Here is a 27584-nt window from a genome sequence, read left to right as displayed (position 1 = left end):
TTTTCTTTTTCTTTTCCTCAAAACGACGTCGTTTTGGGGGGGGCATTTTTTATACTGATTTTTTTTTTTTCTAAAATGGCATTTTAGTAACTTAATCTTGCCAAAACGACATAGTCCTATTTGACTGTAATGACTAACAGAGTGATCAAATTGCAACTATTTGGTAGTTTAAGGGCTACTTTATCACTTTTTGAATATTATGGGACTAAAATGGAAATGGCTAGTAGTTTAGGGGCTAAATTACATTTTTCCCTACAATAATAGAATTGTCAAAAACATATGTGAAATGACAATTTTATCCTTTTGGTATAACGGACTAGATACCCTTCCATTCATTTTGAACTGGAGAGGATCTTTTGCCAAGAAGATGAATGTTCGATTCTTGAAACAAGGCAAAGAAAAAAAAAAACAAATTAAACTAATGATGGTTTAGATTTATTTTCAAAATTAAAATTTTAAAAGAAATTTTACAAATAAAAGAAAGTGCTCCAATTGACATATTAAATTCTATACAAAGACTTGATTTTTTTTCAAATGTATGTATTGCTTAAAGAATTTTATTAAGAATACATATTATATGCAATTGATTATGCATAAATAAGTTTTTCAAAAATAAAATTGGTGAAATCCTACCTAAAACCAACAATATCACAAGAAAGATTAAATGGAAATGAGATGTTAGAAAAATTTGAATATAAAAATTTCATTAGTAATTATACACCCCAAATAGCTAAGAAGAATGATTTTTAAAGAATGATTTTTAAATAAAAAATATAATATTAGTATTAAAATAAATATTTAAATATTAAAAAAAAAAAAAAAAAAAAGCCCCACTTAAACTTATTGTCTTGCGTATCAAGATTTATCGAGGTGGCCTTGATTATGTACTTAAAAAAGTTTTTTTTTGGAAGCACGAAAAGAACTCGAATGCAAAAATCTATACCTCCAAAATTCAAAACATATTCTTGAGAGAATTTCTCGTGAAATATTTTTCTGGAATTATCAAATGTTATACTTTCGTAATATTCTGTAAAACTCATAAAAAATTAAAAAATAAAATAAAAAGTTACACTCATAAAAAATTAAAAAATAAAATAAAATGTTCTGATTCGATTTGTTAACTTAAAAAAAAAAAAAAAAAAAAAAAAAAACAAAACAAAACAAAACTTTATACCCCTGAACCATTGCACGTTTTAAGGATACTCCTTAAATTTTAAAAACTCTTAATTTCACTCCCTAAATTTTCAATTTGATTCAATTGACCCTCCTCCGTCAAATTTAGCAGTTAACCCCTAACAAAAAAGATCAAATTATCCTTCGATATTTTTTCTTTTTTCTTTTTTAGGAAAAAATGGATTCCAATGTGACCCAACCGTGGGTCAGGCCAAACCCACTAATGTGACCCGCATGAGTCAGGTCGTGGTCTGGCCATGACCCAGCTCGGGTCAGGAGACCCACGGCTAGGTCTGGCTGCAACCCCGCCATGGTTCAATTTTAAAAAAAAAAATTTAAAATTAAGAACAAATTTATAATTTTTTAAATAAAGTCAAAAATATAAAAGTTATTTCATCACTTTTAACGTTTAAAATTTGACAGAGACTTCAAATGAATCAAATTGAAGGTTCAAAAAGTTAAATTATGACTTTGAAATTTATGGGTCTTCTCAAAAGTCATCCATATTTTCCAAAAAAAAAAAAAAACAATGAAAAGAAAATACTACCGAATTATAGTCGTTGGATCAAACAAAAAGTACAAAAGTTGATCATTCTGAAAATCCGACAGTCCAAATGCGTCTCCCCAAATGTTCTTCCTAACTGAGAGAATCATAACCGTCGAATCAACCATTGCTAGAGAGACCCCACCATTTTGATATCAACCTCTACAATGAACGGTCCAATTAACCCCTTACTCAGTTGCACAGCTCATATGTGATTTCAATGTCTCTGTCTCTCTCCCAGAAAAGAGTTTTACGGAAGCAATGGAGCACAGAGATGACGCTATTTTTTCTGGGGAAAATAAACGTTTCTAACTGAAAACAAAGTGAGCTTTGAAGCCTTACCTGATAGTCTCCTTTATCTGTCCCTCTGAATTCTGCTACTTATTTGAATCTGGTACAGATTTTGTATGCCATCTTCGATGGTTTAGGGTTTTATTTTTTTGAAATATCTGGTAATTTCATTTCTACTTTAGACAATTATTAGTGGGTTTTAACTCTTTTTGCGTGGATTTGGTCGGTTTAGAATAGTCAGTGTTTGGGACGATAATTTGGTTCCATCTGTTATATATATATATATATATATGGAAATTTTGGTTTGTGGGTTTTGTTTCTGAGTTTGATATTTGTCTTAGATGCTGCAAATTTGGCTTTATCTTGAATTTTCAGTTAGTGGGCCTCTATGGTCTAGGGCTGTTGTGTGCTGGTCTGTGTTATTCTTGTGTTAGGTTCAAGATTTTGGTTAAAATGTGATGCATTTTTACGGTTCATAATTACCTTTTTCAAGTTCTGCAACATTAGTTTCATTTTAGAAGGATGGTAGTTGTGTTTTTGTCATGGATTTGGTTTTGATTTTTACTTATTTTTACTTATTCTAGCTGGGTGCTTCCTCTAGTATGCTTCTTGTGTAACTATTGACCATCTAGCTCCGTATCATTGATTGTTTATGACTTAATAATTTTCTTTTTCTCATGGTGATGCTCACAAAGGTATTTAGAAAGTAATTATAAATATGTAAATCTCAACGTCACATGAATCATGTAACCTCCCTTTTGTCTGACTATGCCGTTGAGCAGCTTTTTTGTAAGCTGTTATTGCACATCTTATTAATTATGAGATATGATTTCAGCTTTGATAATGTATCTGGTGTTGAAATTGGGCTCCGTAACATTTTAAGTAAAGATATTGATTCTCGTTCTGATTTTGGCAGCTTGCATATGAATTAGGATGAAAGTTGAATGTTTTAGATTTTGTGGTGACAAGTGTTGCGGGGATCTTGTTGCAAGCCATTCAGCATATTAGGCAAGTTATATATTTCTTCACTAAGAGAATTTGGGGGGAAAAAAAGGTCCAAAAAATCGGATTGCTCGTTATTGTGGATCTATGCTTTCTTGCCTTCTAAGCTGGTTGGCTGACTTAGATGGATGATCCCTCTCTGGAAACAAATAGCAGCGCTCTAACTGACCAATACCCTTTGCTAATGGAGCGTGTGGGAAGCCATAATGATCATGAGCACATAATTGACATATCTAGAAATGGCGATGCGTCATCAAGCTCTTCTCATGATGATCAGCCACCTAGGACGGATTCAACTCAACATGAAGATAGACCATCAAGTGGCACAAGGCCCCCAACTTATCAAACTTCTTTGGCTTCGTCAAATAGATTAAACTCTAGGACTTCGTCGTTCAGGAGAAGAGGTGATGGCTATGGTCGTCGCCGTAGGAGCCCATTGAATTCTGGGCTTTGGATCTCTGTTGAACTAGTTGTCACTGTGAGTCAAATTATAGCATCTGTTGTTGTTTTGTCATTGTCAAGAAATGAAAATCCTCAAACCCCATTGTTTGAATGGGTCGTGGGTTATGCATCCGGCTGTGTTGCAACACTTCCTATTCTTTACTGGCGATATCGTAACCGCAACCAGAGTACTGAGCAAGATTCTTCTCAATCACATCAAGGCTCTTCTCAAAGCAATACTCCTGAACCTACATCTTATACTGCTATCTCTGCCACTCAATCTTTAGATGAGGAAAATATTCAGAACTCAGAAAATTTCTCAAGGAACAATCAACTTGGAACCCTAAGTGCACGGTATCATTGCCTTCATTTTGTTCATTTACTTTTCAAATCTCTGGTGATGCATTTTGTTTTTCAAATAGATGCGCATGTTCCTATTTATCAGGTGTTTTTTAGTTTGCATTATGAAATAATGTCAACACTTAGGTTCCATTATAGTCATACTGATGCTACTGCCCTGCTGCATGCTTAGCAACTAAAGAATATGGTTACAACTTAGTTAATCAAGTTTAGGTTTGTCTGAAAATTTATGGTTCCCTTAAAGTATAATCTTATATCCATAAAAAACGTGGTTCTCATGCATCTTTTCCTTTAATAGTTGTTCCTTGTTAGTATTGTCTCGGCAGTGGCTACATTAGTTTAGTTCAATGAACATGAAGCTTTTGGACAATTAATGAGGCTTAAGAGCATCCTCAATGTCTATCAAACTCTCCGTCCTTTCTCCAAATTTGTTATTGTCAAATACTCTCTCGAAATTTGGTGCTCAATTTTCTTTAGCCATTCAATTTTTTAATATTTTTACTTTTTCACATTGAACATCTAACTCATTAAAGTATTGCATTAAAAAGGTACTTTGGGAAGTGGCTAACTCATGATTACTTTTTCACCAAATCAATAAAAACAATATTTAAATGAAGTTGGGAAATATTTAAAGAGTTTGATATATGGTGCATTGGGAATTGGGTAACTAAAATAGTAAAAGTAGATTTTTTTAGCTAAAATTTGGAGAAATTTTAGAGAGCTCATTGAGGATGCTCTAACATATTGAATAAGCCAATTTAATCTTTTATAACAAATAAGGGTAAGTACTTGCTTTGGGCTTGTAATCTTTTAGAAGAGGAGAATAAGCCAATTTCGGTGCTTCTGAAAGGCAGCCTTATCTGCCCTCATGCTTTTTAGATATATATAATATAGAATGATATAAGTAAAAACTTATGTATTCATGTAATATCACTTCGAAGAAACTATTTTCTGATGTATTGTGGTGGCTAAAGTAGATTTATCATATTTATGAATGATCATATGCTCTATTGTGATTTAACTAACCAGTCAACATTTATAATTATTCAATCTTGTCAAAATTTTGTCCCTTTTTTAACCTTTCTAGATTATACTGGCAAAGTTAAGTTGGCTTTCTTCAATGTGGATGCTGCTGCAGATGCAAAAATTAAAATCAGTAGTGCTCTTCTAATATGTTGGGACTGTGTCAATATTAATTTGGAATGCTCCATTAACTATGATGCGAAGGGAGTATCATCTAGGCGTGAAAAAGGCAAGACTCACACTTGTTAGCGTTTGAGGGCTTGGGCTTTGTTGTCTTGTGGGTGTTGGGGTTGTGGGCTTTTGGGTGGGTTGGGGTGTGGGTGTTTTTGCTGTTTTGTGGGTTCCGGGCTTGTGGAAGCACCCTGGGTATACAGCATGTGCATTTAAGGGCGCCTTACGCTTTTCAATAAAGTTTTTTATTGCTGATAAAAAAAAAAAATTATAAGCCAACTAGTTTGAAGAGCAAAGTCAGAAGTTAATGGAGTTTATTATGATGCGTACTACCAAGTAGACACTAATCCAAACTTAATGGTTCCTCGTTTGCTACTTTTAGTTATAAAAGAGTTGGAGCTTTTCCTGTCTTTCCCTCCCCCAACCCCCCAAAAAGTTAAACTCTTTAGATAGTCAATCGATGGTGCGACTAAGTGAAGGATTTCATTGCTGATTCGCAGACTCAATGGATTAGTGGACCATTTCAAGATGGCCTTGGACTGCTTCTTTGCAGTCTGGTTTGTTGTGGGCAATGTCTGGATATTCGGAGGTCACTCTTCACCCTCTGATGCACCCAAGTTGTATAGGTATCAGTTAAGGACATTCTAGTTATTTGTTTTTTCTGGGATTTTTCCTTAGTTGAGCTATCTAACTGTTTCTTCGCTTGCCTGCAGGTTATGTATAGTGTTTCTTACCTTCAGCTGTATTGGATATGCCATGCCTTTCATACTATGTGCAACGATATGTTGCTGCTTGCCTTGCATAATTTCTATTTTGGGTTCTCGCGAGGATCTTTCTCAGACTAGAGGGGCTACCCCAGAATCTATAAATGCTCTGCCAACGTACAAGTTCAAGTTGAAGAAAAATGGGAATGCTGAGGATCAGGAAATCAACTCGGGTGTGAATGAAGGTGGGGTCTTGGCTGCAGGAACAGAAAAGGAACGTGCCATATCAGGGGAAGATGCGGTGAGTTTGATATTAGGTTATTGTGGCATCTGAACTCGTGTTCTTGAAATTCAACTACCGACTAACTGAATTTGGATTAAAAGCAGCTTCCACAATCAGGTTGGGCAAAACTCAGGAAGATTCTGCCTAATCGTCCTTAAACATTAAGAAGTTTGAGCTCCTTTTTGCTCAGCTACTGAATCTGCATATCAGTTTGCCTGTCATTAGCATAAGTGTGTGAATTTATATTAGTTGCCTAACTGTTTTCTGAACTCATCGGTTGCTTACTTGGCCATATTAGTTCCTGAATTTGCTTGTCATTTCACTAACTTATCTTTGAGTTCCTATTCAAATTGAAAAATGCCATAAGTCGATGTTTTTGTCTCTAAGCACCACAAGTCTGATGTTTATTTTATAGTTGACATGCCCATAACTTACTAGGTTATCTAGAGCAAGGGCTGCTACAAAGGTACATGATGGGTTATGTAATTGCTATATTTGTCAGGTGGTTATGGGACTTCAAATTTTGATCCTACTGTATCCGTTGTGTTCTGTTTTTTTTATAAAAAAAAAAATTAATTCATGCCTTTTTATCTATCTCTTGCAGGTTTGTTGTATATGCTTGGCGAAATATGCGGACGATGAAGAGTTGAGGGAGCTGCCCTGCTTTCATGTCTTTCACGTGGAGTGTGTTGACAAATGGTTAAAGATCAATGCTTTATGTCCGCTTTGTAAAAGTGAGGTTGGCGAGTGCAGTGTCACCTCATCTTCATCGAGAGACTCCGGCCAGCACTAGAATGAAGAGGACAGGAAATCGGCGGCAGAATGTGACCAACATAGGGGATATGGTTTATAAGCCCTCAAGTCTCAAACCTCAATTGTTGGTGCAAGCTTGGAGCGGGGTCTCATGGCATGCGAATGCCCCTGCTAAATTCCAAGCACAACAACAAATTCCATTGTGTTGTGCAGAATAATACATTTGTGATTTGTATCTGTCTGAGACCTTTGGTCTTTAGAGAGGTAGGTGGTTTGGCCCTAGCATCAGATAAGGCATATACACACTTGTGTTGTTCCAAGTGTATCTGTAAGCCATATCTATGAGAAACCGAGCTTTGTAAAAAAAATGACATTATTTTCCATTCTTGGTTGGAGAATGTGTTTTATAAGTATACTTACATATGTACATTATAATTACTAAATCACGATGGGTTTTTTTCTCTGTTTTGACTTTGAGGGGCTTGGCTCTCCTCCATGCTTTCATAAGGTAATTGAATCCAGGGAGCAACCAGGATTGTTTGTGAGGGAAAGGCAAATTTACATGGATGTGGATAATGGTCATGATGAGGTCCTCTGCACCGGTGAGAAGGGCGGCAGCCGCTCCAACAATTTCTTCCACTACAAAGTTGTGTTCATGTGCCAGGGCGGCAAATTCACCACCGAGAACGGCCCTTAATTCATTAGTTACTTTTAACAAACTGTTTTAGAAAGCTCAGGTTATACTTATCCATCGTATTTACAAGTTGTAACACAACATACACTAATAAAAAAATATATGCGAAAAAAACATTACCACCATGCTGGTTTCACATTTTTTTCTCTCTATGGCCGCTGGAAAACTCATCCTATGTGTCTTCCTTCTTTTCCTCCAGGATTGTTTGTGACTTGTGAGGGAAGGTGAACTTACATGGACGTGAATAATGGTGATGATGAGGGGTTGAACTTTTAGGTCCTCTGCACCGGCAAAAAGGACACCGGCCGCTCCGACAAGTATCTCCACTACAACTCGGGTTCATGTGCTAAGGTGGCAAATTCATTGCCGGGAACAGCACCTAATCAATCAGAACTGCATTAGAAAGCTCATATTAACAAATTGCGCAACACTATAAAATAAAAAAGACTAAAAACAAAAATGTGAAAAAGCAATTTCAAAGAACATTTCACACTTAACTTATCCATCATATTGGTATCACTTAATACCATACTGCTTCAAAAACCTTAGTTCTTTTCTATTGCATGGTTGTTGAAAAACTCATCCCTTTTTGTGTCTTCCTTTTTTTCCTATACCCAGTGAAATCTAATCTATATATTGGTGAACTCTTGCTTATTAGTTCCAAATCACCAACCAGACAACAGGGAGCTGTCTAACTACAGACTTAAAACACCATCCAACAATTCCAACCAATTGAAACGAATTCAAAAAGTTAAAGAGGAGCTAAAATTAGTAATTCTAAATACTCAACTTCTATCTCACTCGCATTCCACTAGGTTGATATGCCAATGTCCATCGGTCATTAAATTTTTTCTTTGAGAATAACTTAAATCGGGTCTTTGTGTAAATTAAGTATTTTACACCCTCCAATAGAAAGCATATACCTTTTTCACAAATAAACAAAAGCATGTCCACACACAATCAAACTAGTACAATTCAAAAAAAGAACCATTTTCTTTCTTGATTGAATGCAGCAACTCATTCAAGAAAAACAACGGCCACCCTCAACCTTCGTTTGAAGCGATTAGGTCTTTGCTGTCCATTTAAAATTGCAATCTTCTTTTTTTCCTTTTGTCTGCTGAAACAAGTTCTATGGGCATCTACTATATTTAGGCTAGAGACTAATATTCTATGCTAAAACCAATTATTATCAATTTTTTCCAAACCTTGTGTAAATAAACTCACCGAATAAGGAACAGGGATAGAGATGATCCTTTCTAAAGCTTTTAGATGCATTTAGAATCTAGCATTGAAGGTGATATTCGTTTCTCTTGGCTGGTGCAAGAGAGGGTTTCTCTTGAATCATGAATGGGACGGCTTTGATTGTGTGTAGACTTGCTCTTTGGTATTTATAAGAAAATTTGATGTGTCAATTTTCTATTGAAGGTTGTAAAAGAACGGTTTTACACCACGTACTGATAGTAGGGACTCTCTTTTTCTTTTTATTAAAAGCCGATCTAAAAGTTAATAGGCACATCAAACCAGTAGGATGAGAATTGAGTGTATAGCATTACTCAAATGTTGGGAGTTGAGTAGTAAAACCGCCCAATTTATGCTCTTTCTTGTCACCATCGCGGGAACTTCTATGGTGATAAGGGATGGGATATTTACTACTTGGCTAGTTATTCAATAACTTTAAATGTGTGAAAACTGAAAGACATGATTGTTAGCTTAAGAGAGGTGGACAATATTAATTGGAGCAAGTTGTTGGCCAAGCATTTTACTAGCTAGGTAATGAATAATGTTAGTCACTCTTATGCAACCCCCCCCCCCCCCCCCGGCCCTTTTTTTTATGTGTTTGATGTGGGTCTGCCTCCTAATTGAGTGCACATTTGGGGGGAAAAAAATACTAAAAAATCATTACAATTTTTTTTGGCCCTCATGTATCATTTTTTTTTGTTTTTTTTTTAGGTAGCTTCATGAATGTCTCTTAAAAGAGAAATGATAAAATTACTCTACAACTTTCACCCATCTTCATATTCCATATAGTAGACGGGCAACCATTAAATCTGTGAAACCAACAAGTAGTCTTATAAATCCAATAGAACATTTGCAAAATGAATAATTGTAAGAGGATGCATAACATGATTATTATCCATTTAAGAAAAAAAAAAAGAAAAAAAAAAAGTAAATATCAAATCAAAACAATTTTTCGTCGATTGATTTTATTTTGCTAATAGCCCAAGAAACACAGGCCAAAAAAATATAGTAGCCATTAATAACATTATGAGAACACACTTCAAAAGAACAAAAATACTACGCGAATATAATTAATTGAATATAAATAAACTGGAACTAATCCTAATCCCACTTCGGTCTTCAAACACGTGTAAGTGCAATCAAAACATATATTATGTGCGTCGAAAGCTTGCACATTAGTCTATGAATTTTGAGTTTTGTGGCTGCGTACTATTGGTTGAACTAATTTTCTTGATCTTCATAGGGTAGAACAGGAAGGAGGGCTGAATAGAAAAATCAACATTTGCCGATTGTTGTAGTGACATGTAATGTAGAGTATTAATTCCACAGCAAAATTTTCACATAATTTTAATGTTTATACATCATAAATAAGCCAATCAAACAGGCAAGTACAAGAAGCCCCGGGTAGCTGCTGGCTGGACGTAGGACCAGGTACTCCAGAAAACCAAAAAATTCTGTTGCTCGAGACTCAGACCCAAAAGATTAATTTAAAAAAAAAAAAAAAAAAAAGAGAGAGAGGTAATCTCAAACCCACGGAGCACCTTTGTCTATGATCTGAGCAAATTAAAAAAAAAAAAAACCTCAACCCTAAAACCACAATGAAAGTGAAAAATATACACATTTGCAAATGGAATACATCTCAGAATTGGGCTAGGTATAACTGTTAACTGTGATCACCATAACTTGCTCAAAATCTCCCAAGTTGTTCATCCATGAGCAGCTGCAACCTACTCTTCTCCTGCCACCACTTTTCTCAGCCACAGCTTGGTTCTGTGTGATCTAATTTTAGTATTCAAATGTGGTGACTCGCAAATACAATGGCAGAGTTGCTAACATTCAACACCATGGTCAGATGGTGAGGTCCACAAATGCCTCTAGTTTTCCATTTGATGCAAGGGAATCTGCAGTTTCACCACCTGAATGGTTTGCACTCCCATTTTCCGAGTTTCTACTTGTCTTGTTGTATGCTGAGTTCGGCATGGCAGAGCTGCGGCTCCCCTCAAAGTACGTAGAGTAAGGGAAGTACTCAGCACAACGCACCTTCCATCCTACAACAAGAGAAATCAATTGTACTGCTAGGGATATAATCACCATATCTCACCTACATTAAGTATGAAACCAAAGAACAAAATAGAAATTGTGTCCCCTTTTTGGTTGAACAGAATGTGCTAGTACCACATCAACTGTGGAATAGTTGAATAAATCAGTTCCCTGTTTGCTGGACTAAATAGATAAACAAACCTTTATTCTTTACCCAAACAACATATAAAATTTGATAAAGACCTTCAAGCTTGATCAGACACTAAACAAGCATGGAGATCGAGTAATAAAGAAAAATATAGAATAACCATTCCAGAAAATCTATATAAAAACCAATTTATTATTTTGATCTGCACCAAGTATACGATTTAAAGAGAAAATGCAAGTTTGATAGGGGACTAACCCACATAAAAAAGCATATTCTAGGACTAAGAACATGTTTGGGATTGTGTTTGAGAAATAGAACTTTTAAGTCAAAAATCACTTTTTGGCAAAAGCTTCAAAGCCAAAAGTGTGTTTTTGCCATTTTTGGGCTTTTTTGACCCTTAAAAGCGCTTTCAATTTTTTTTACCAAACGGATACTTTTTGAGTGTTAAAAGCACATTTAAACCCTTCAAACACACCCAAACAAGCCCTAATACAACACCAAACAGCATACATAATAAACAAGCAATTCACAAAAGACAAGAATAAATCCAATAACAATAACTAGTGTAAAAGAACCAACCATCCATATTAAGACATGGCTTTTAACATCATGAAAACATTAAAGGTTCCAAGTTTTTTCTGTCTTCTATTTTGGGTCTTGAAAAAATGGCAGATATTGAAACTCTAATATTTGCAAAACAAACTGGCAAAAAATGCTTAAATACTGTGTAGAATATAGGAAATTCTAACCAAGTATACATAATTTTAGGGCTCCCAAATATCGAATATTTCATATTTGCTTTAATAAATATTCTGTTATATTCACTCTACAAGAAGAGGCAAGTACTTACTCAATTGAGCTTCATTGTCATTAAGTAGTGCTCCTAGGAGTTTGTGGACTGCAATACAGTCTTTGAGTTTCCATTCCCTGACTGGTCCAAGTGCCCCCTTCCTATAACAATAGAACCATGTAGAGGTCCGATGTTTAATCACTCTTAAATACAGAAGCAAAGAAATCAATCCAGAAAGTGAAATAAAAACGACATATAATTTCAATTACTAGGAAGCATTACTTGGGCACCACGTTGTTGGTTGACTCTTCGATTAATTTAATAGCCTCCAACTTTCTGTCAGGTTCCAAAACAAAAAGCATTTCTGCAACAGCGGCTCTATGCATCAAAGAATCTGCGTGAATTTAAAGAAGAAAAAAAAATTAAGAAATTGCCACAAAAAATAAGGTGCACACAGTACTTAGATAAGGTTTACGATGACCTTTATGTTTTTCAAGGAAAATCTTGTTTCCCTCGATCAAAGATTTCTCATGCAATTGACTACAAAAGAAAAAGACAAATAGAAAGATTCAGTATGCATTTTTGAATGGAAAAACAAGATATTGTAAAGCAGCAATGAAAAAGAGAAAAGAAAAACCCATTTGCAAGAAGAGAACCTGATTGTTGGACGCTCTGCTTCTAAGACACTCCATATGAGTTTTTCAGTATCAGTGACCGGAGCAGCCATTGACCTCGCTTTATGGAAGAATTTAATCTGCAACATAGGAAATTGCTAATAACTGCCAATAGAACGGGAGGGCTTCATACTCTGTGGCACTTAAATACACACCCACGCATACACCATTACCCACACCCACAGTAGAACTTAACAAAAGAACTATTTCAGCAAGGTAGTTGACTTATATTACAACAGGGATACCATACCAAGCAGCGATGTGAATCTGGGTGTTCAGCATCCAACCTCAGCAGCTGCTTTACAGCCTACAGAGCAAAGGAAAACAAACACATTTAATTATCAACATAAATTAAATTGGGTGCAAGCAAAAGAATGATTGAGCTACAAGGTATGCAGCCAAAACCACTCAGCCCATCAGGTCAACCTTATAACTAAACAAAAATAGAAACCTTAGTCGTGACAGAACTCTTGCCTTCCCTCATACAAAACAATACTACAGATTCCAAGTACATCTTGTAACTGAACATAATCTTGGATGTTAATCTAAGTCGATAACTCTTCCATTAACATTGTACAGCCAATAAACAAGATGACAAGTTAAAGAGGGGTTTCTAAGTTCCAAATTTGAACATAACAATACCTGAAACGCAAGCAAAATCTTCTGCTTCCTCATATTTAATTCAAAAGAAAGCAGTTGTGTCTCCAAGGAGTTAGGTGAATTCTTCTGAAGCAACTTTAAATACTTTGTAGCTTCCAGTAATGGATCTTCAACCTAAATAAAGCAATATTCACATGAGACAGACCGGTATTTATCTTAGGATTAGAGGGGGGGAAAACACATTGTTGAGCAATCTCAAGATGTTTCTTAGCAGTCAGAAACTTATAGTAGAAATAAAAATAGAACTAGAGAAGACACTAGTAGGATTGGAAGAAACCTGCAACAACTTATCCCCATGTGGATCTGGATCTACAGGTTTTACGTGTCGTTTTCCAGACTTAGAGGCACCAGCAGCACTTGATTCTTCGTGTTTTTCTTCTGCCTCCTAAAAGAACAAAAAACATTTGGATGAAAACCATTTAAGCAGGAAGAATCCACAGAAGCCACAGAAACAAACTATAATACTTTCTTAGCTCGTGCTTCAGCCTTTCTCAGTTTTTGCCTCATTTTCTTTTTTTGAGAAGGAGGCAACTTGGACATATCATCATCTTCTTCAGCTGTTGACTTTGGAGGAGAATCATGCAGTTTTATATAGCACCTGCAACACAATATCCAATAACCACAAATATGAATAAAGGACACTAAACCGCAAGTGAATGATGAGAAACATTCCAATAAAAATCATATCACATTTTAAACATCTAAATGAAGCAATGCTTATGTTAAGTTAAGTATCCTTTTTTTTAATAAGTAATCGACAAATATCATTAAAAGCACATGTAACTACACATGAAGTATACAAAAGGAAACCCCTAACAAGAATTGGCAAAAAGAACAAGAAAATTACTATAACTAATCGCCAAAGGAGACACGTAAGCAACTAAGAGAACCTTTGTTTTTTTTTTAATAAGGGAACTGATCGAGCAATCTCCCTAAGATGATAGTAATTTTACATCTTTTTAAGAAAGTACACTAAAAGAAATTAAGAACATAAAACTCAATAAAACCAAATAATGAATTATTTCATAAAACAAAACTAAGTAATGTTAGAATTTAAATATAGGGAAAAGCCCATTTATCCTCCTCAAACTACCACCCAATTGACAATGCCCCCTCTCAGAAGCTTTCACAATCCCCACCCCCCCCCCCCTCTCTCTGTTCAAACTACCAAAAAGATGTCAATGTCACCCCAAGCGGCAAAAATACTCTAAATAAAAAAAATTTGAAGAGGAAAAATCCTTCTCCAGTGAAACACCCCATCCCTTCCTTCCCCATCCTATACCTCCCACCATTCTCACCCCCCAGGAGTTCCAGAGCTTCAAGGCCCTCTCCTTGTACACACACTTCCCCGACTTTCCGGACCAAACCAAAGTCACAGAAATCAATATTGGACCCAACTGGCATTTGAAATATCTAACTGCAATACAACTCTAAGCGCCCGTAACTATCCAAGCCCTTTTGCAGACCTTACTGTAATAAACTTCAGGAAAACCATGGGTATTGAGGAAATGTTTAATTAGAAATGGGTATCATGATCCTGGAAAACAATAACTGACATGAAGAATGTGAACACAATCTCAATCCTCAACCATTAATTAGTGATGAGGGAAGTAATCCAATTCATCCCTGTGGCCAACAACCAAACAACAGCACAGGCAGAGACAACCGTACATAAAACAATAAGAAACATACAGGATGATGATCAAAGTTCATATGGGTCTCAAACGACTCCTCTTAGATGGAGCTCCTGAGCTGTGAGCATAGCTTTCGGAGTTCTTGGGGTTGCCCAGCAGTAGGGTGTTGTGTAGGCGCGAGATTTTTTTTTTTTTAGTTTTTAGTTTTTTTCAAAAAAATAATATATTATAAAGGGGTATTTTGTTTTAGTGAAATCTTTTAGGGTTATTTTGTCTTTGCTACCTTTTTTTTTTTGGGGGTGGGGGAATATTAACATTTTGGTAGTTTAGAGGGAACATTGTCCCAATTGAAAGTTTTTTGTCAATTGGGTGGTAGTTTGAGTGGAGTATGTGAACTTTTTCCTTAAATATACAATTAAAGGCAACAACAGTACCATCTCAGAGGTTATGAGTAAAGCAATTAGATATAACACTCGTCATGGTTGACACATACTGACAAATATTTATCAGCATTTTATCTGCCCTAGAAACTGAAAGATGCAACATATCAATTTAATGAGGCTTCATCAGAAAACTTCAAATGCAAAGTAACAGAAAAGCATAGTATGTCACTAACTAGCATCTCATCCTGAATCATCAAAAATATGACTTTAAGGTCACCTGATAGCCCCAGCTGCTGCTTTGTGAAAATAAGCATGAGAATGCAAACGATCTTGAAATCTGAGCATTTCCACATAGGCACGCAGAGTCATTTTCCTTAAGCAATAAGAATGGAAGTCAAATTGGTCTTCAGTAATGTCAGCATAGTGCTTCTCTACAGCTAAAAATTTCTTCAGTGCACGCCCAAGGTCACCTTGACGGAAGTAACTTTCACCAGAAGCAAGTTCATACCTTCCAAAGATGAAAACATTATGTAACACATTAAACAGCTGCTATCAAGATATCTATCTTATGCTATGAATAGTGTGCCAGTAAAAAGAGACAGACCACATGCACTGCATGTCATGAAGGTTGTTGTGCTGATCTCCATCTTTTGTGAACAATACAGCAGTTTTTTCGGCCAAAGCCACCTTCAAAGCAGCAGTTTAGTAAAGCAAGACCAGTATAGTGCAAATATGTGCAGGACAGAGCACTGCATATTGACGTGAAAAAAACATATTCAACCAAAAAGAAGATGAAAAGGCAGCTTCAAAACCTGATCAGCCTGCAGCATACGCTTAACACAGTCACTATTTATGTAACGATCAGCAAGATCCATACACCTAGCCTCATCTGCCAATGCAGCAGCAGCTGCCAAGTCACCCGCATGCTTCAATATTCGACTCTGGTCAAGATATGTAGAACTATTATTTTACAAAAGCATCAAACTTAAGAGCTTTCAAACAATTACTGAAATTACTTTTTAACAAGTAATTCATCTTATTAGAAAGTGCGCAAAGGGGCAAAATCCAAGTACAAACAAAGTATACAAGAGAGACCACCAATTAGAAAGAAGACAAACATAAATCCAAAAATTCTGCGACACTAGAAAAACAAGAATTGTTCTAAGCCGCCACCCAAATGTAAAGCGATTTGAACATTATAGCTTTCAACTCTTACACCAATCTCTCACAATCTTCGAAGTTCCAGGCACTAAACTCTCTCCAAATGCACCACCAATTAATCAAATTTCTAAAATGTTCAGAGCATTAAAAGAAAACAAATTCCTCAATAATGTTTAAAATATATGTTTTTTCCTCTTTACGCCAAAAACAGCTGCAAAGACAACAAAATTGCGCCCCAAGAGGAATCTACAGGTACAACGCATAAACCTAATGAGATGTTCTTCGACTGTGGTATGCACATATATATATTTCAGGTCATACACAATGCATTATGAACATTCCATATACTTGCCGAGCCATTCATATTTTCAGGGGAAAAAGTGATTCTAATTTGTTTGACTTTACAAAAAAAGGAGACCTCAGTAGTCAATAGAAACTTATAGATTCAAACAAGAAAACACGATGGCCAAACATCAATAAGAAAAATAGATTGAGGCACAGCAGGCTGAAACTGATAACAAACAATCCTGAGAGGTAATCATCAGATATTTTTTTAACAGCAAAGTTTGAAGACGGAGAGTGTATACATTAACAAACCTTGATAGAGTACAGATCAATCACAGTTGGAGTGTGTTCTATAGCCTCATCAATCTTAGAAAGAGCAATGTCATATTGACCTCGTCTGTCATAGTGCTGTATGAACAAAAGATCTATAAGAAAAATTACAAAAAGAAATACAACAGAAACCAAACATCCTAGTAACAACAAACAACCTGAGCCAACAGAAACAACGCCCACAAAAGTGTTGAAGGAGGCTCTTTTTCTGCCCTGTAAGTAAAAGGAAACGAAAGTAGAAAGTCATCGGTAAAAGAAATAAAGCAACATTAAAGCCAAGATGACGCTGGGACAAGAATGCAGACTAGACATCATATCATTTATACTCAATGCCAAAACAACTTTCAAAGTTTCTAGTTTGACATTCTCTATTGATTCACCTCTCCCCACATGGATGCCCCATGCCATATGCCCTTACTCTATATAAGAAAATAATTGGTTGCTCTTATTTTTCCAAGAACGGAGGGGAGGGGGTGCCCAAAGTGCAAGATACTCTAAAATGTAGTATCCTTAATAGACTGTACAAAAAAACCTTACTAAAATCAGAATATTATTTAATGTTTTAATCTGTGTCAAAGATAAATTAGCCATCTTTTATTATAACATGAGAGTTAAAAGCATATATTACCTTCCAGGGTATTGGCTGGTTGTCTTTATCGAATGCTCCAAGTCAAGCATAAGTTGCTCCAGAATATCTGCCTGCATATGAATAACCAGAAAAACTGACTCAAACAAACTTCCTACCGGAGTATCACAATAGTCTAGGACGTACAAAGATATACTATTATATCATATGATAAGTAAGAGTGATCATACCAACCTTGCCAGGGTGATCATACAGAGGAGACAGATCAGAGAACAATGATGGAACTCCCTAAACACACCAAGAACATTCGTAACTTTGAATCCAAACTAGTAAGATCAATAAAAGCAGCATAAGAAAGAACCTTAAATACCTTAGTTAGGAGAGGCCTAATATAATTTTCTGCTGCTTCCAGAAACCTGTTGCCTTGCAGAAAATCAAGTGGTATTCTCTGAGGCCAGGGGGAAAAAGTGTGGGTCAATGCAATATCTAAAAAATCCATTTTGGCAATTCGAAGAAAGTTGGCAGATCATGATGATGATAATAACAACAAAAACAATAAAATGAAAATAGAAAAACAGAAGAAAAAAAGCATTGTAGGCATTGGCAAACATAGGTACAGAGAGACAAACATGTCCCTGTGTGTGTGTGTGTATTGAAACGCAAAGTTTTTTTTTTTTATTATGACGGGAAACCTTGACAAGGCAGGGCCCTTCAGACCCATCCCTATAGAGTAAACCTCTAACCCGTGCACCACACCCTCAAAAGTTTTCCTACAAGGATCATGGTAAATCGCAGACTTTTACATTAGGGGGTGTGGCCCCAAAAGGGAGTTTGCACCTAGCAAGTCTCGAACTTGGGATCCATGGGGTGATACTCCCTAAGACCACAAGCCGCAACCACCAGGCCAACCCCTTGGGGTTCGCAAAGTTAGAAATTAAATCACGAAAAAGTCAAAACTTTCCATCATTCTTAAATAAAACAAGGACATCTATGCTACTTTTAAAAACATGTACTGCCACCACTTCGTACTTTAATACCAAAGCACTCAGGAAAAAAAAAAACACACACACTTGTCACACACAATACTTCAAAAACTGAGTATACAAAAATTAGATGACAGCAATGGAAGATAACACAATCAACATCATAAATAGAAGTGCTAAAAGAGAGATTAGGACATCTATGCTACTTTTAAGGAGCAAGTACTGCCACCACTTCGAACTTAAATACCAAAGCACTCACAATGATGGAAGATAACATGATCAACATCATGAATAGAATTGCTAATTGAGAGATTCCAAATTGTTGCATAGAAGCAAACACACAGGTTTGGACTAAGGTCACTCATCCAACAAGTCAAAGAAAAATGAATTAATAAGAAATCGTCCGAAATGGCAACTTTACGAACCATAATATTAATCAGGTCAAAGCTTTTAAATAATACTAACAACAACGCAGCATTTTGACAATCTTGGCTTATTTCAATCGATCCAAATAAGTTTAAAGGAAAAACATAATTGCAGAATCAGAAAAAGCAAAATGGAAATTTTCAGGAACTTATGTTGACTTCAGAAATGAGACACAACTTAACAGGATAACAGTTCATTGATAGTTTAAAATTTAATAGGATAGCAGTTCACCAGAAGAGTTTGTAATAAGCTGAGCAGAACATAGTATTTCCATTGCAAGAAAGGGAAGATGAATAAACATAAATCAAGAAAATGTGTCACCTTAACAGCAGATGACCACTTGTATTCCTGCCCAAGCGATTTGTACAAGGCATCTAACCGATCAATTTCATCAGGAGGAAACTGGGCATTTTCTGAATATAGCCCAACACATTTTTGCAGGCCTTCATAATATCTAACAGTGAAAAAACAATAATAAAATCAGTCCACTTCTAAAATCAGAAGGATAACGCAAGAAATCGCAGAGAGATACATTGTTTAAGTGTTTGTGTGTGCACAAATACATACTTTTAAGTAATAAACACACATACATACATAAATACATACACATGCAAGTGTGTGCGCGCAAGCACGTTGATATATATGCATATGTTTGTGCAAGAATGTATGAATTAAATATACAATAGAAAAAATAAAAAGAAGGAGACCACGTATGACAATTTTTTCGGCTAAAAAGCTAGAGTTACTCATCCTAAGCTGAAAGGGCATAATGCATTTGTGAAAGCAAAAGGCAGCAAAGACAGAGAGGATGGTGAAAGAAAGTTCATAAAACAACCCAAAATGACCTATGATTTTGACAGAGGACCTGGCTGTGGAGACAGCCAATCAAGTAAAAATATTCAGGTGTCCAACCACAAATTACATTTTTCTCTTATCTTCTGTCAATAACTTAAGAGTCCATAATGCAAAATGTTTTCTAAACCAGGATCAAAATGGTATTAATCTACACTGTCTAGAATCATACATAAGGTCTATAACTGGTAACGATATGTTAAGGTACTCAAAAGGCATAGAACTAAAACCAACTTAAGATTTCAATCTCTAAATCTGGGAAAAGTATTACTTTAGCAAATTTCGAGAGCCAAAAAAAAAAAAAACAGTGACAAGATAGAAACAAATATAGATCAATCAAGATATACGGTTGTAAATTGTACATGGATCAAAAATAAATATGTAGGCTATCAAACAGCAATTCAAAAATAGTAACCAAAATAATAATATATTAAGCCACTTTCCATCAGCTAATCCCAACATTAGAAACAAAAGAAGTTGATCAGATAATAGAATTTTTTTTTTTTTTTTTTTTTTTTTGAGAATCAGTGCATTCGGATAGATGCTCTTTACAATTTCAACATTGAGACTGCCTATAAAGTACCTGTAATTGTCAGGATTCATGGAAAGTAATTCTCGGTACAAATTTCCACCTTCTGCCAGGCGACCAAGCTTCAACAGAAGAGAAACCTCTTGCTCTTTATAATCCAATTTGTCAACCTAGAAAACCATGAGCAAGTGCTTTGAATCTGATTCTCCTTACATTCAATAGTTAAAGTTTATACTATAAAATTATCCCAGCAACACATAAAAGACACTTACAATTTTTGACTCTTTCTTGTGCAACTCCTCAACGGCTCTCTCAAGAAAGCCACATTCCTCTAACAAAGATATCTGGACCAAAATTTATACAAATATACTATCAAAAATATAATTTAGATTTTCTATGTAAGATCAGAAAGATACATATCTACAATGTGTGTGGTCATGCCAAAAAGGAAAAGGAATAACCGAAGAGTTCATGCAAAAGGAGCAAATGATTATTTGTAGCTTGCTTGATATGTCTCTGACTTAGCAATTGCACCATCTGTCCTAATGACAAGATATCCCTAGATATGAGCATAAATTATTGTGCTTTGAAAACAATGTCAGAGAGCTGTACTTTACAGGAGGCATTTTATGTTAGTACAACCATAAAACATCATCTTGCACCAAGAGGTTTCTTTCTTTCTGTATATAGTTTGGTTGGAAAACAAACCAGCAAAATCTTCTATGTTTTTCATTATGCTAATACAGGGATTAGACTAAAAGTATCACATGCTTAGCTTTCCTAACCCTATTCCGTATTTCATCCAATATTTGTACTGTATTGTTTTTCTTTGGTATAGCCAAAACCCTAAGCACATTCAATACAAATGTTCCATCAATGTTGGATATTTCTTACCATCTAGAAGCTATGTCACTTTAACAATTATTTTTTGATAAGTAAAGCAAATTTTAAAAAGCACAACCCAAATACACAAGAAGCATACAAGATATAACATCCAGAAAGATCAAAAACAAGGAAAAAGAGCACAAAAATCTACAAAGCTAGAGACATCGATGAGGACATCAAGACAGATCCACTCGAAGAGGGATTTAAAAAAACCAAGCTGAAGATCCAAGCTCCTCGTCTCACAATCATCGAAACTTCATGCATTCATTTCTCTCTAAATGCATCATACTAAACAAGAAGGGAATGCATTCCAATACGCCAAGTATTGAATAAAACATTCTTTTCCAATACACCAGGACCTCCACTACCCATCTAAATATTCTAAACACATTAATGCTACTCCAGATTAATATTTCCAAGTATTAATTCTCTTTTTAGCAATGTGTTTCTCTTGTATACTTAATGTGTACTGAAGCAGCGCCTTTTGCTTTTATTGATAATATGATTACTTTACCCAAAAAAAACGTATTTCCAAGTATTAATTAGCTGCCTAAGCTCTTAACGTTCCGAAATTTCAGATTCATAGCAGTATAATCAAGTGTGTGAATTCAAATATATGCCTAAATGTGAGATCAACCATGTTTTATGTTACAATTGTGCATAAATAACAGTAAATTACCCATATATACAAGTGTCAAGCATCAAATAATTGAAAATTGGTATCATAATAGATGATAGCTGCATATGTATGTCATCAATGACCATACCTTGTACAAGAGCATCTCCCCATGCTCACAGCGTTCATTGTCAGGAGGATAATCATCTTCTAGCGTCCCTTCGTATGCTTCAAGAATTTCAACTGCTTTTGATGCGCTGATACATAAACAAAAGAAATTGTTTAGAGTAAAAGTCAATCAAGGACTCCAAATATCACTTTATCAAATTAGAATAAAACCTTTTGATTGATGTCAGTGTGAGAATCTAGTGGTTACTATGCAGAAGTAACCTTTTTTTCTTATAAGTGCCATGGAGAAATAACTTGATCCAACGTGTTCAATCAATTAGCTACTAACAATAAAACAAACCAACTAGGTATGTTTTTTTTTTTTTTTTTGATAAGTACAAACCAACTAGGTATGTAATTAGCATAGTTGCCTCCCTCTCTCTCTGGCGGAGCTTGAGGACGCGTTTCAATGCCGCTCAACAGCTTCTAGTCTTTGGCTTTGTCTTGTTTATCTGGGGAACATGGGGTTGTTAAGGAGGTGTTCCGTGGAATCCAAAGTGAGTTGGCAATGGACAGTAGTTCTACTGGTTTAAGGATTAGAGAATTGTAGGGGTTTCATTTGGTCTATTTTCGTGTGGAGAAATGATAGTTGTTGTCTGGAAGATACTGTGGAGGCATAGAAGAGTTCTTCGATTTTCTGGAAACAGTCTAGGATGGCTCCCCTGGTTTCCTTGCTCAGCGGTGCTCCAAAAAGCACGGACGCTTCTTGGTTCTAGAGGATTATGATGGAGGAAATCGAAGGGGCTTTATCATCATATTGGAAGGGAGATATGACAAAGGATGGAGGTCTCTTCGCTTCGGAGCTAAGAGTGATCGTGAATTTTTCTCTGTCGATTCATGGTGGCGAAAGCATAATACTGATGTCGGAAATTAAAGCCACGACGGAGAACAAAGGGAAGATAAACCATCCCCATTAAAAAATAGTCTCGGGTTCAATCCCCCCTTGAGCATTTGAGTTGCACTTACCTATCAAAAGAAAGCTTACAAGAAATCCTCAATCTTATCAAAGAACTTAGAAGAAAGAGAGATTAGCATCCCTTCAAATAGAATTCTCCTCCATATTCCTGCGCCAGATACATGAGCATCCCATCAAAAGAAGAGGTATGCCACGTGCAGCAAGATCATCCAAGCAGCCGCATGAGAAAATTTGCTTGGTTTTCTTTTGAGAGTTCAATTTGGCAATCCCTTTAACTATATATTCTTAATATAAATCTCATTGATAAATCTTGCATCTACATGGATTTAGTCATAAGCTCAATGTGTCACTCTCATCAAACAAAATGGTGTAACACATCAGCCCCATATTGAGAAGATAAGTAGCCCATATAGAATTGGTGGTTTATAAAGATATCCATAGTGTTAAGTCCCACATTACTTACTTAGTAGGTGAAACTAAGTTTTATAAGTGATTATAAAGAAGCTCCAAATTGAGCAATCATTTTGGGTAATAACGCAGATGTGGCAAACACTTTTCATTAGGTCTTTACAAAATGGTATTAGAGCCACCTAGTAATATCATGTGGTACCATCCACACCTCATGATGTGGCCCTGACAAGGATGTCAGAAGTTTAAGGGGAAAGTTTGTAACACTCTAATCCCATATTGGGAAGATGAGTAGCCCACATAGAGTGGGTGCTCTATAAAGATATTCATAGGTGCTAGGTCTCACATTACTTATTAGGTGAAACTGAGCTTTATAAGTAATTCTAAGGAAGCTCCAAATTAACTAGTACTTTTCCTTGGGTTATTACAAAGGGATTAATATATATATATCATTTTTATGATTACGTAGCTGAAGATAAATATTGCATCACTATCTCCCACAAAATCTCGATTCAAGATATTAAGCAACTTGAAAAAAAATGGACTGAACTGTACATAGATGAGGACATATACCATGACATAGCTTTTACTCGCAATGAAGAGGAGGAGATGACTTCAATTTTTTTTTTTTTGACAAGGAACCTCTCCAAGGCAGGGCCACTTTGTGTACTCACTCTTGTTGGATAGACCTCGGACCCGTGCAAAGCACCCCCTCCATACAGATCGAGTAATCCTCAAACTTTGTTGGAGGACTAACCCCAAGGAATTGTTTGTACCCAAGGAGATTTAAACCTTAGATCCAATGGAAACGCCACCAAGACCAAGGCCCTTACCACTTAAGCCAAATCCTTGGGAGCTGACTTCAATTTAATGAATTCCATGTTCATATTAAATACATTACTATAAACTAATATTAAGAAGTTATGAAGCAATGGTAACCAGCCTTTATTGTGGAACAGCAGATAAAAATAAAGGTTAAAAAAAAAAAAAAAAAAGACCTCATAACCCAATACTAAAACAGCCATACAAAAAATAGGATATAGTGTAATAAATTTTAAATAATTCTATGCAAGGATCCAACCGTACTTTGAGTTTAAGTGGTGGGCAACGGCAAAGCCAATCCAATTCATGCGATGATTTGGTTTCAGTGACAAAAGTTGCTGTCTTGTCTCAACAAAACCTGTCAAATCACGCATTTGCGCCTGTTACATAAAAGGTAAATGGAAACATTAGACGGAACAGAGCCAAATGAAAAAAATTTATAAAATTACCAAAATATACTAGAGAAGAATTACAAAAACATGAAACAAAATCTAAAGGCCATAGCAATGAGAAGAACAAACATAATGAACCATCTAACTCACACATACATCCAAAGGCCATTTCCCTCGGCCCATATACATGTCAATTTGTATGGTATAGGGGTGCTATCATGTAAATAGAGGAGTGTTATATATACTAGTATGGAACAAAGACAATACTAGTATGGAATTCTCTTCCAAACCAGACACTAATGCAGACAAGCAGTTGCACATGACTGTTTAATATAGTTTTGCGAATCCATGTTCTAATCCAGTTTCAAACACAAATAACCATGCCAATCATTGGTACAAAAATGATAGTAAAAAACCAGTATAGAGAGGTTTTCTTCATATAACGGGAATAAGCGATCATCAAAGAAGAGATCAGCATTTAGCACATACCTGTAAAAGTGAAAGATCCCGTAGTATCTCAATGTTGTCTGGATCTATCCTTAGTGCATTTCGGTAGCATTTAATTGCCTCCCTGTATTCTCTGTCTGACCGATAAAGGAGACCATAAACATGCCAACAAACATGACTTTTGAGGTCATTCTGCATCGAGATAAGAATTTAAGTCTGACATTATACTACAAAACAATGAAATCAGAAAATGAATGGTGATTTATTGCCAAAAAAAAAGGATGGAGCTAACATTACAACCTTTAATCCTTGCCTAACAAGCTCATATGCTTCGGATTTACGGTCCATGCAATTTAATGTTAGACCCTTCATTGCTAAAGTTTCTGGTAAGCAGGAGGAGAACAGAAATCCATAAATACTTGCACATAAAAATACAAATCAAATAAGTTCAATAAACGAAAAAACATAATGTAGTGAGAGGGATATCAACTCAAGAATTCTTATTTACTTGTTATATTCCACTGAAAACTAAGGAAAAGGTAGGGGATAAAAAACGAAAAAGAAAAAAAAAATGAAAGACATAGCAAATAAACATTTGGAAACAATGTCTGCAAATCAGCAACTAAATCATTTTGCAAAAACATTTAGCACTAAAATGACATAGATTTATGCTACTTGTTATCATCATCCATAAAGGAGAGCAATGATACCCATTTTCTTCTTCACCTCTTACCGTGTGCCTCTTTTCTTGCCAAAGTGAATTCATACTTTTTATTTCAATTTAGAAAGAAGCATGGGACAAGTTTATGGAACTATTAGTAGCTCGAGAAATAAGCTTCTTGCGGTTAGATACATAAAGGACTCTGTTGCTAAAATACTTCCCCTTACAGCAGTTTGGGTACTTCAATACTTCCCCTTACAGCAGTTTGGGTACTTCCATGCGCCCCCACATGGGTTATCAAACTCTAAAATTAAAATAAAAACAAAAAAAAAAAGTTGTTTTATTTCTCACTCGTACTTGCTAGATGGGCTTTATGACCGACTTCTTACTCAGGAAATTTATTAAATGACCACTAAATAAACCGTATAGCTTTTTCAGGCTCTTTATGTGCAATATTCACTTTTTGGTGCATTTTTTTTTTACTTAGCAACCCCATGCAATTTATTTACCAACAAATTTGTGGTTAAGGAAATATGGTTCCCAAACAGCAACATGGGATCTGATTGTTCCATTCAGTGAATTTTCACACATAAAATGTTGCAGATAAAATGTGTGAATTCATACAGAAAGGCTAAGTACAATGAATATGTAAAAAGAATAAAGAAAACTGAAACCAAGAGTACATCATTATCTCAGAAATTAAACAAATCTAAGCAGAAATTGTATGAAACAAAAATTACCTCCATGGTCTGGAAACTTCTTCAATATGGCATCTGCTGCCTTCAGCCCCTTCTTATACTGTTTAGTTTCATACGATTTCTGCATAGCAAAGTGGAGTTCAGTTAGCAATTGTAAAAGCGCCAGTATTTTAATTCTCAAGATGGATTTGCTAGCTAATATAGTAAATATAGTCTAGAAGAGGACTGTTGCCTAAGCAAAGACATGCACATGGACATACATATGTATATCTTACCACATTGTCACGAACAAGGTCATTAACAAACCTTGCATATATCACATCAGAGAATGCAGCACCATAGTTGTGTAGCTTTAAAAGCTGACTACCATTAACCTTCCATCCAATTTTAAAGTCTTTTAAATTGTCAAAGAGAAGAAGCTACTTCCACTTACATTCTTTTCTTTATCTCATTCTCTATGAGAGCATTAGCAAAACAAAAAATACCCAGATTCCCTACCCCAAGTTCACAATGACATTTTCAATATATTTTACACTAGTAAGAAACTCAGCTTTGCATAACTGAGCCATTAAGAATCAAACCAATGTACACAATTGCAAAAATTCCAACAAAAAGAAAAAAATCCTTCATTATCTTTTCCTTCAATTCCTCAGCAAATCTAAAACAAAAAGATTAAGAAAAAAAAAATAGTGAAATTCAAAGCCGTGTACTATGTTATTCTTTTCAAACTGTTTAATCCCACTGGAAACCCCGGCCTTAAAGCAATTCCCACAATTACACAAGACAAGGTTGACTTAATCACTCAATCCCCAGTAAACGCAAAGCAATGAAACAGCAAAATCCAAATCTTCCTGCTCTGTCTTTCCACTACTAACTTACTATATAAAAGCACGAATTGAACTCAATCCAACCATTTATGCAAGACCCAGTTAACTCAATCATTCATTTTCTCCAAAACAAAAACACAAAAACCAGATAGTCTCCATATTGTTATCTTTTTTGCTCCCTTAAAATTCAGAGCATAAAAACCAGAAAGCTAGAAACAAAGCTACACATTCTATAACAGAATCTAGGGTTTCCGGGAAAAAAGAACAAGCAAGAGAAAGTGAATGAACTTCAATCGTGTTGTGATGATTAACAGCAAAGAAGATTTAGCAAAATATAGGGAAGAGATAGACGGCGTTGAGAATCGGAACTTACAACAATGAGCTTGAAGAGGTTGGCCTCTTTGGGAGGCAGCGAGGCACCCATTGTTTCCACACAGAGTGTGTGTGAGCGCGAGAGAGAGGCTCGAAGATTTGGGGCCTGTATTTATATTAAGGGCTGCGATGAGAGAGAGAGAGAGAGAGAAAGAGATAGAGGGAGGTGGCGTTTATCTGCTGCAACTTCAACCCTACTGCGAACAATAAGAA

General features: G+C 35.7%; 2 protein-coding genes across 4 annotated transcripts; one reads left to right on the top strand and one right to left on the bottom strand.

Annotated features, from left to right (window-relative positions):
* The first annotated feature begins 1820 nt into the window (after positions 1-1820).
* Positions 1821-7209, top strand: LOC132186730 (E3 ubiquitin-protein ligase At1g63170). 3 transcript variants are annotated; one of them, XR_009440770.1, is made up of 5 exons: positions 1821-2040; positions 2925-3805; positions 5506-5631; positions 5719-6109; positions 6597-6684. XR_009440770.1 is itself a non-coding variant. In XM_059600753.1 (5 exons), the coding sequence occupies exons 2-5, from the start codon at positions 3135-3137 to the stop codon at positions 6783-6785; spliced, it is 1278 nt and encodes a 425-aa protein (XP_059456736.1). In that variant the 5' UTR covers positions 1837-2040; positions 2925-3134; the 3' UTR covers positions 6786-7209. The 3 variants fall into 3 exon arrangements, 2 of the variants coding, with proteins under 2 accessions (XP_059456736.1, XP_059456737.1); XM_059600753.1 differs by having other exon boundaries at positions 1837-2040; positions 5719-6010; positions 6597-7209; XM_059600754.1 differs by having other exon boundaries at positions 2022-2111; positions 5719-6010; positions 6597-7209.
* A 2779-nt stretch (positions 7210-9988) lies between these two features.
* On the bottom strand, positions 9989-27584 carry LOC132186536 (N-terminal acetyltransferase A complex auxiliary subunit NAA15). Its single transcript, XM_059600515.1, has 26 exons — positions 27373-27584; positions 26215-26293; positions 25114-25196; positions 24856-25005; positions 24239-24354; positions 21812-21917; positions 20432-20503; positions 20214-20329; positions 19100-19232; positions 17740-17817; positions 17604-17657; positions 17412-17482; positions 16942-16996; positions 16766-16861; positions 15820-15948; positions 15612-15694; positions 15285-15515; positions 13456-13588; positions 13268-13375; positions 12973-13104; positions 12581-12637; positions 12313-12410; positions 12138-12196; positions 11939-12050; positions 11717-11817; positions 9989-10726 (listed from the first exon to the last, which is right to left on the bottom strand). Exons 1-26 carry the CDS (start codon positions 27421-27423, stop codon positions 10527-10529), a joined length of 2703 nt encoding a protein of 900 aa, XP_059456498.1. The 5' UTR covers positions 27424-27584; the 3' UTR covers positions 9989-10526.

This window comes from Corylus avellana, chromosome ca7 (genome assembly GCF_901000735.1).
Source record: "Corylus avellana chromosome ca7, CavTom2PMs-1.0".
In the NCBI taxonomy this organism is placed as follows: Eukaryota; Viridiplantae; Streptophyta; class Magnoliopsida; order Fagales; family Betulaceae; genus Corylus; species Corylus avellana.
Note: the sequence above shows the minus strand (reverse complement) of the source record. Positions and strands in the feature narration are given on the sequence as shown.